Source organism: Pagrus major, chromosome 7, assembly GCF_040436345.1.
Source record: "Pagrus major chromosome 7, Pma_NU_1.0".
Classification (NCBI taxonomy): domain Eukaryota; kingdom Metazoa; phylum Chordata; class Actinopteri; order Spariformes; family Sparidae; genus Pagrus; species Pagrus major.
The window spans coordinates 380,473-390,755 of NC_133221.1; the positions used below are offsets into that span (position 1 = coordinate 380,473).

The window sequence follows — 10,283 nt, forward strand, 5'->3', positions numbered from 1 at the left end:
AGGTGCAGGTTAATGTAGGTGAGCTGGGCCTCGTGGACAGATGTGGACAGATGTTGAGCTGCATCAGTACGTCACACTCATGATAAATGTGTTTATTACAGAAGAACAGACGGAAGTTGTGATGGTTGATCAGGACGATGGGGCGGACTCAAAGGTGGCCGGTTCAAGTCCCACTTGGACCAGAAAAAAGTGTGATGTGGACTAGTAATGGAGAATGCTAGTTCACATTCTGGGCATTGCCGAGGTGCCCTTGAGCAAGGCACCGACCCCTAACACTGCTCGTTGGGCACCGTGCATGTGGCAGCCCCTTCACTCATCTCCTCTATACACTGTGTGTGTGTGTGTGTGTGTGTGTGTGTGTAATGTGAGTGAAAAAGAGAATTTCCCCATTGTGGGATTAGAAGGGATTTAAAAAAAAAAAAAATTTAAAAAAAAAATTAATTCCTGCTCACCTGTTATCTGTGTGTGTGTGTGTGTCGGTGACAGTCAGGTGTTGAATGCTGATGGTTGTCATCAGAACTGGAGATCATAGTGTTCTGACCGTGTCCAGCAGCTTTAAACAGAACTCAACAGAACTGACTGTGGAGCCCCCTGCTGGCTGACACACTCCACTCAGGAGAGTCTGAAACTTTGATTAGACTGTGAGAAGTGTTGAAATAAAGGATGTGATGACGAGACACAGCAGCTCAGAGACACTGAGGGACACTGAGGGACGGGAAGAGGACAATACAAACATGAAGGAAGCTTTTCTGCTCAGTTTTCTTTGTGCTTCAAAAAATGGAAAAAGAGCCAGAGAGAAAATGAGAAACAGACCAGAGAGGAGGAGGAGGAGGGAGCTGCTCTGGGATCAGATGTCTGGCTGGAGGAGGAGGAGTTGTGGTGTCGGTCTGCAGCTCAGATCAGATTTTCACACAAAAGCCTGAAGCTGCAGAGAGACGACCGACCAACCGCCTGTCTGTCTGTCTCTCTGACCATCTGTCTGTCTCTCTGACCGTCTGTCTGTCTGTTTGGACAGACTGACGCTGGAATGAAAGAAGGACAATGTGCGGAGGACGTCCAGTGAAGCAGCAGCAGCAGGAGGACTGAGGGAAAGTAAAGTTGAAGGAGCTGTGAGTTGGAGCTGAGTCGGCACATTCAGGAGGAAACTGCAGAGAAATGTTTGAGGAGACGACATCAGAGATCATGACTTTCTGATCCGATCTGATCTGAAGATGGATTCTCTTGTTCAATCAGCTGATTTGCATTCTGCTGATTGATCTGTGAGGAGGAGATGGAGACGACTCAGTTTACTTAAAGAGGGACAGAGAGGAGGAGATGGGAGAGTGAGGGGGAGGATGAAGGGGGGAGAAACTGACCTCCTCATGACTTCAGCCAGCAGAGACATGAAGGAGATCCTGTGAGTCGATCAGAGAAGAAGAAGAAGAAGAAGAAGAAGAAGAAGAAGAAGAAGGTCTGACCTGCTGATGAACTGAGTCTGGACAAACAGGAAGTGACTGAGTTTATTTCACATTAAGAGTCTTTTTTAAAACGTGTCAGTGAAACATGAAGATGAACTGAAGTGGAGTCTGACCTCTGACCTCGTCCAGGTGTGGACTGACTCACCTGTGCAGGTGTTGGGATGCAGCTGGACCGACCTCGCAGCACCCTGCTTGGGTTCAGCCTCCCCCCTCCCTCCCCCCCCCTTCCTCCTCCTCCTCCTCCTCCTCCTCCTCCTCCTCCTCCTCCCTCCTTCTCCAGTCAGTTCAGCACCATGAGGTTCTCCTACCACCTGAGCTCCACCTCCTCACCTCCAGCACACAGCAGCTCCACCCACAGGACAGGTGAGTGAGCTGTGTGTGTGTGTGTGTGTGTGTGTGTGGTCTGTTACCTGCCTATTACTGTTTTCTAATTCCTCGTTGCTATGGTAACAACAACCACCTCCACCTGCGGCCTGACTGTAGTTCATCTGGTCGCTAACTGTACGAGTGTAAACGAGCTAACAACTGTTAGCTTTTCTTCTGTGGGGCTTCAGGCCTGATGTGCAACCAGCCAACATGTGATTAATAAAGTCAGTGTGACCCAGCAGGCCACCGTACCAGAGGACACGGTGCTGCTGACGCGTCTCTGCGTCACTTTAACATCGGGCTCGTGTGCATCCTGAATACGATGTACTGAATGTATGGAGACGCTGCTCCGCCTCTCTGCTGCCCAGTGGGCACTCGCAGTACTGCAGCACGACGGTTCACTACGACTACGACTTTCTGTAGGAAGTTGTTGAGAAACTTCCCTCAAGCTGAGAAGAGATTTAAAAAAAGTCAAAGACATTAATCGCATTAACGAGGACATATTCTGCTTTTTGGGTTTTTGCCCTTCTTTTATTGTGTTATGAACCTTTTTTGTGCTTGTAAAAGTCCAAAGTCCACATCAAAGACAGTTACTGTCTCCTACAGAGGTCGAGCCTTTACTTCTGTAACTGGAGTGTCACTATGTAACAGGTGTGATATGAAGATATATTTATATATTTATTATAAAATGTAAACAGTCAGTCAGCGCAGACTCAGTTGCTTCTGCTGTAGCAGCATTATTTTAGATCACACTACCTTGCTCGGCATGACCCGCCCTACTCTGCCTCTGATTGGCTAAATCCTGCCCATTAAGTAATGTGCATGTGCAACTTTCATCAAAGATTGAACAGAGGCAAGATGTCTCTAAAACGGAGCGTTCAAGACACCGTGTGTAAAGACAGGCTGCAGCAACATATAGTTAGACGTCAGTGTGACAGGAAATGACATCACAGCACCAAGAACTGTTGAGAGTAGAAACAGCCACCTTATACAGAAGAATAGTGTGTGTGTGTGTGTATCATGTAAGAGAGCGAGGCAGGACACCACAGACGACGTGGCAGAGAGAGAGAGGGTCAGTTTGACTCTTGAGGTTTATTAAAGAGAAGAAAACAGCAGAGAGACGCTGTGGAGGACTTTTATTCTGAAGGGTCGGTTCCTCTGGTTGTGCTGCACTGTGTGTGTGTGTGTGTGTGTGTGTGTGTGTGTGTGTGTGTTGCTGAAACGTGAAGTAAAGAGTGTTTTCAGTCTCAGGATGAATTCTGTGAAATAAACACACAGAAATGAGAAAAATGACCCAGAGACCATCAAACTAATTAAAAACAATCATTAAAGTGTTCTGACTCGTCTCTGTTTCATCTGAAGCGTCGCTGACGTCACGTTTCATGTCACGATGCACCGAAACGTTTGTAACAGACAAGAAAACACCAGACTAAGTGTGAAAGAAGCGTCTGTGTTCAGTGTGTTGACCTGGGTCCACTGCAGAGTCAGCTGACCCGGCTGTAAATGCAGAGTCAACACACAGAACCTGATCTGAGCGGGTTTAAGTTGGACTTTTACCATCAAACTCAGAGTCTGAAAATAATGGTTGGCTCATATTTGAGCAGCAGCAGAGTGGAGCAGAGACCAGGTTAGGAGCGAGCCGGACAGTACTGGAGCGGCCGAACTGTAGTGGAGCGGCCGGACAGTACTGGAGCGGCTGAACTGTACTGGAGCGGCCGGCCTGCAGCCAGCAGCTGTTAATAACCTGCATCATGTGTCAGCTCAGATATGAATGAAGAGCTGAAGCTTAAAATAGACTGAGAGTGATTCAGCTGCTCAGCAGGAACCAACAGAACACTGCAGAGGTTCTGTAGGGAATCTCCCACTGACACACAGAACCACATACAGAACCAGACGCTGTGGTTTCTGAGTCTCCACGGCTCCTGGTGCTGGTTCTCACTGATGGTTCTGATGTTCTGCTTTAGTTTCTCTACAGTCTGACGTTCACGTGTGTGTGTTCACTTCCTGTCGACTCAGTGTGTCCAGCAGGACCTTCAGCACAGCGAGCGCATCACTTCCTGTCTGCCTCGACGCCATCAGCTGTTCAATAAACATAAACGCACAAAAACATAACTGAGTCTGTTAACATCCAACGGCTGAACTCTACACACACACACACACACACACCCTCTCTCTCTCCATTCATAGATGTCCTGGGGGGATGGACGAGCAAGCTTGTCTCTGTGTAGGTCACTGGGTCACTCACTGTTGCTCTGGGGGGAGGGGAGTGTGGTGTGTGTGTGTGTGTGTGTGTGTGTGTGTGTGTGTGTGTGTGTGTGTGTGTGTGTGTGTGTGTGTGTGAGAGAGGTCAGAGGTCAGCCTGTAGCTTTATCTCCTCCCCTGCCAGATGAGAACAGGGTGTGTTTGTTTTTCCTTCACTCAGATGTGTTGGAGTCTGGGTGCGTTTGTATTGAGCATCAGAGAGAGACAGCCGGGTGGAGTCTAACTGTCTCACAGCACTGACAGCTCAGTAACCTGAGGGTGCGTTTGATTTCTTTCTCTGTTGTCTTGACTCTATAGTAACTCGGGCGTGTTTGTTTTAAGTAACTCTGAGTTGTGTGGGTGTGTTTGATTCAAGGTTAGACCCTGACGACCCGGGGTGTGTTTGTTTTGATCACCCTGTCTATCTGTATGTGTGTGTGCTCTGCAGCATCAGCAGCTCCATAACAGGGGTGTGTTTGTTTGTGTTCATGTGGAGACCCAGCTGTGGGGTGGAGTTAGATCTGCCGCCTTCTGATCAGGAGCGCTTGTTTTACTGCAGGGCTCTGCTCAGGAGGAACATGTTGAGTTGATACAATCCATCCATGTGAGAGCTGCACACTGTGTGTAGTGATGATGTCAGACATCATGTGTGTGTTGCAGCATTAAACAGCTGAGGAGCAAAACAACATCAGAGCTCCGTACAGCTGGTCTGTTAGACGAGGTGTTACGGAGCTGAAATCTTCACTGTAGCTGCTAAGCTAACTGTAGCCACAGAGCCTGAAGCGTCTCATTTCATTTTCACTTCTGCAGGTTTTTTAAATTCTGGTAGACCTGCTGAAAACAGCTGTTTGACTCCTTCACAGAGAGAACAGGAGGGACCTCCACACCTCAATACTCTGAATTAAGCACAGCTGCTCGTCACAGCTGAGGAGAGGAGCTGTTCCTGACCCTGCAGGTCCTGGTCCAGAGTCCTGGTCCAGACTCCTGTAGCGCCCCCCACAGGGGAGGAGGACTCAGTCTGCTGTGATGAGTTCTGTGGTGTTGGTGTGTTGGATCCAGGTACAGGTGTGTTGGATCCAGGTACAGGTGTGTTGGATCCAGGTGGTGCTGCTGCGTCACTCCGCTGCTAACAAGCTGCTCCTGAACCGATCAGCTGTTCACATCAATAATAATAATACTACTGATCACAATGTGTTGTAGTGCTGCACTAAGTATTGATCAGCAGTGATCAGCAGTGATCACAGAGTATTGATCAGCAGTGATCAGTATTGATCAGCAGTGATCAGCAGTGATCAGTATTGATCAGCAGTGATCACAGAGTATTGATCAGCAGTGATCAGCAGTGATCACAGAGTATTGATCAGCAGTGATCAGCAGTGATCAGTATTGATCAGCAGTGATCAGCAGTGATCAGTATTGATCAGCAGTGATCAGTATTGATCAGCAGTGATCACAGAGTATTGATCAGCAGTGATCAGCAGTGATCAGCAGTGATCAGCAGTGATCAGTATTGATCAGCAGTGATCAGTATTGATCAGCAGTGATCAGCAGTGATCAGCAGTGATCAGCATTGATCAGCAGTGATCAGTATTGATCAGCAGTGATCAGTATTGATCAGCAGTGATCAGGTCGTTCCTCTGAACTTCAGTCTGAATCTCTGCATGAAGTTCATCCTTTAATTGACTCTACATGTTTGTTCTGTGATGACACTGATGTGGCTGCGTCTCTTCTGACTGTCTGAATCTTGTTTTATAGTATTTTATATTATTGATTGGTGCTCTGTGAAACTTGTTTAAAGTCATGTATAGATCCACAGTGGCTCTGAGCTCAGCATCGAGCTGTGTGAACGTTTAAACAGGAGCAGCTTCCTGTTTCACAGTAAAGTGTGTAACCAGCTTCAAACCTCAGAATTTAAACAGGAGTTTGGTGAGTTGGATCCAGAACATCAGTAACTCTTACTGCTGTTTATTATCGATCATCATAAAGCGGATCAATAATCAGTAATATGTCAGTAACTTGTCCCATCATCATGTTTTAACTTTGTTTGTTTGTGTTCAGATTTAGTGTCATGTCGTCACATCTCTGTTGGACCTGGTTCAGTTCAAACACGTCTCGTTAAACATTGGTGGTTTCATTTATCACCAAGTTTCCAGCTCAGTTTGCACATTAGAAGATGACAGAACATCTCCTCCTGGTTCAGGACTTGGGGATGTTTACAGTTTTTAATGATATTTCTTGAAGCAGTCCTTTATGTTACCGGGTCAGCAGTGACAGAACTCAGAGGCTCAGGTCCTGATGAGTTCTGCTGGCTCTACACCTCTCAGCTGACAGCAGCAGGAGCTTCTCTCCAGGTCCACCTGTGTGTCACCTTCAGGAGTAAAGTGATGATCTGCTGAGAAACAAACATTTATCATCCATGTTTCACATGTTCAGTGTGTCTGAGTGCAGGAGGACATGATGCCTCTGGACTGTCTGCTGATCTGGTTCTGAGCTGGTTCTGATCAGCTCTGACTCTTTATTTGGGGCGGCTGTGGCTCGGGGGTAGAGCCTTGTTATTGGAAGGTTGCTGGTTCGATTCCCCTGGTCTGCATGTCTAAGTGTCCTTGGGCAAGATTCTGAACCCCAAACTGCTCCTGATGTGCTGCCTTGCATGGCAGCTACTGACATCACGCTGACATCACGCTGACATCACGCTGTCATTACGCTGTCATCACGCTGTCATCACGCTGACATCACGCTGACATCACGCTGACATCACGCTGGACATCACGCTGTCATCACGCTGACATCACGCTGTCATTACGCTGTCATCACGCTGACATCACGCTGTCATCACGCTGTCATCACGCTGACATCACGCTGTCATCACGCTGACATCACGCTGACATCACGCTGACATCACGCTGTCATCACGCTGACATCACGCTGACATCACGCTGTCATCACGCTGTCATCACGCTGTCATCACGCTGACATCACGCTGTCATCACGCTGACATCACGCTGTCATTACGCTGTCATCACGCTGTCATCACGCTGACATCACGCTGTCATTACGCTGTCATCACGCTGACATCACGCTGACATCACGCTGTCATCACGCTGTCATCACGCTGACATCACGCTGACATCATCACCTCTGGATCGTTTATAAAGAATGTTTTATGGTTGAAGAGGTCTGAGTCGTAGTGATCCTTTCTCCAGCCGGCACCAGTACCTGTAGTACCAGGACTGCGGTTGTGTGTTGTGTGTTGTGTGTTGTGTGTTGTGGACGTGTGAAAACAAGTTGTACTGGTTCTGTGTGATGGTGGATCCTCCAGACGTCCACATGGTTCAGTGATGTCATCAGGTTATCTGGAGGGTTGACTGGTTCTGAGGAGGTCCGGTCCATAAAGTCCACCGGTAATCAGGTTAGTTGTTGCTGGATCAGGTATCAGACTGAAAACACCACTGAAGAAGACAGGATGGTCAGAATGTGGATCATATATAATGAGCAGGGTGAGATGAAGAGTCAGAACAGAACCAGTCACAGTTCTTAAACAACTGTTTGGATCCGTTTGGATGAAATGTGCTGAAACAAACGGGTCAGACGAGTCAGGAAGGGTTTCTACTGTTTACAACGTGATGATGTCATCACAGGCGGACCAATCAGAATACTGAGTCACACTGTGAGACAAACACAGTCCCTGAACAGTGGTATGTGGCTGTAACACACACAACACACACTGTGTACAAGTACACACAACACACACTGTGTACAAGTACACACAACACACACTGTGTACAAGTACACACAACACACACTGTGTACAAGTACACACAACACACACTGTGTACAAGTACACACAACACACACTGTACAAGTACACACAACACACACTGTACAAGTACACACAACACACACTGTGTACAAGTACACACAACACACACTGTACAAGTACACACAACACACACTGTGTACAAGTACACACACTGTACTACATGTACACAGTGATGTGACACCAACATGTTCCTCTGTAGCATGTATACACAGCTGTACATGTATGTTGTGTGTGTATGTTGTGTGCGTGTGTGTGTATGTGTGTGTGTATGTTGTGTGTGTGTTGTGTGTGTGTGTGTGTTGTGTGTGTATGTTGTGTGTGTGTTGTGTGTGTGCGTGTGTGTGTATGTTGTGTGTGTGTGTATGTTGTGTGTGTGTGTGTTGTGTATGTGTGTCTGTTGTGTGTGTGTGTGTGTGTATGTTGTGTGTGTGTGTTGTGTATGTGTGTATGTTGTGTGTGTGTGTGTATGTTGTGTGTGTGTGTGTGTGTATGTTGTGTGTGTGTGTGTGTGTGTGTGTGTATGTTGTGTGTGTGTGTATGTTGTGTGTGTGTATGTTGTGTGTATGTTGTGTGTGTGTGTGTATGTTGTGTGTGTGTGTGTGTGTGTGTATGTTGTGTGTGTGTGTGTGTGTGTGTGTGTGTGTGACTGTAGATCTGTCACTGTCCACCGCTGCTCTCTCTTCTACCTCCCCCCCCCCCCCCCATTTTGGTTTCCTTGACAACACGTTAAGAGAGAGAGAGAGGGAGAGAGAGAGAGAGAGACAGAGAGGGAGAGAGGGAGAGAGAGGGAGAGAGAGAGAGAGAGACAGAGAGAGAGAGACAGAGAGGGAGAGAGAGAGAGAGAGACAGAGAGGGAGAGAGGGGAGAGAGAGAGAGAGAGAGGGAGAGAGAGAGAGAGAGACAGAGAGGAGAGAGGGAGAGAGAGGGAGAGAGAGAGAGAGAGAGGGAGAGAGAGAGAGAGAGAGAGGAGGTGGAGAGAGAGAGAGAGAGACAGAGAGGGAGAGAGAGAGAGAGAGACAGAGAGGGAGAGAGGGAGAGAGAGAGAGAGAGAGAGGGAGAGAGAGAGAGAGAGACAGAGAGGGAGAGAGGGAGAGAGAGGGAGAGAGAGAGAGAGAGAGGGAGAGAGAGAGACAGAGAGAGAGAGGGAGAGAGAGAGAGAGAGAGGGAGAGACAGAGAGAGAGAGGGAGAGAGAGAGACAGAGAGAGAGAGAGAGAGAGAGAGGGAGAGAGAGAGAGAGACAGAGAGAGAGAGAGGGAGAGAGAGAGAGAGACAGAGAGGGAGAGAGAGAGAGAGACAGAGAGGGAGAGAGGGAGAGAGAGAGACAGAGAGGGAGAGACAGAGAGAGAGAGGGAGAGAGAGGGAGAGACAGAGAGAGAGAGGGAGAGAGAGAGAGAGACAGAGAGGGAGAGAGGGAGAGAGAGAGAGACAGAGAGACAGAGAGGGAGAGACAGAGAGAGAGAGGGAGAGAGAGGGGAGAGGACAGAGAGAGAGAGAGGGAGAGAGAGAGAGAGAGACAGAGACAGAGAGAGGGAGGGAGAGAGAGAGAGAGGGAGAGAGAGAGGGAGAGAGAGAGGGAGGAGAGAGAGGGAGGCTGCTGTACCCTCCCCCCCCCTCTCTGTGCCGCCGCCCGCCGCTCTCTCACCGGGCAGCGCCGTGCTTCACACCGAGCGGACTGACCCAGTTGTCGGAGCAGCAGCAGCCCGTCGGTCTGTCAGCCGCTCCGGACGGTCGGTCGGTGTGTGTGTGTGTGTGTGTGTGTGCGTGTCGGAGGCGTTTCCGCTGCGGTCCGGTCCGGTCCCGGCCCGTGTGTGTGTGTGAGTGTGTGAGCCGTTAGTTCCTCGTGCTGTGGAGGGAGAGCCGCTCTCTCGCACCAACGTCTCTTTAATGACCGGATTTGTGTTTTGCTGCGCGATGTACATGGACAGAACCAGCCTGAGGGGGTGAGTCCACATCTGCACCGCGCGACACATACCTGCTGCCGAGGACCGGCGCACCAGCACGCGCACACACGCACGCGAGGGCGCGCACTGCTGCAGCCTCCGCAAAGCCCCGCATCTCATTCTTATTGTTTGATGAGGAGGAATCATGTTATCGATGATGATGATGATGATGATGATGATGGGGGTGTGTGTGTGTGTGTTGGGGGGGGGGGGGGCGTACAGGCTGTCGCGCACACACTGACCCGACATCTCGCCGCAGTGAATGTAGGCTAGTATGGCTGCATGATACTGCGTCTGCCAGATGTGTGTGTGTGTGTGTGTGTGTGTGTGTGTGTGTGTGTGTGTGAGTGTGTTTGTGTGTGTGTGTGTGTGTGTGTGTGTGTGTGTGAGTGATTAGCTGAAACCAACCGTCATGTCAGTGTTCGTCCTCATGTTCGATCACTGATGATCCGATCAGC

The 10,283-nt window shown here is 49.0% G+C and overlaps 1 protein-coding gene across 1 annotated transcript in view; it reads left to right on the forward strand.

Annotated features, from left to right (window-relative positions):
- The first annotated feature begins 9,769 nt into the window (after positions 1-9,769).
- Positions 9,770-10,283, forward strand: part of fgd1 (FYVE, RhoGEF and PH domain containing 1) — a 19,726-nt gene continuing 19,212 nt past the window's right edge. The window contains exon 1 of the mRNA XM_073470670.1: positions 9,770-9,821. Coding sequence (XP_073326771.1) covers positions 9,770-9,821 — 52 coding nt within the window. The remainder of the gene's footprint in view (positions 9,822-10,283) is intronic.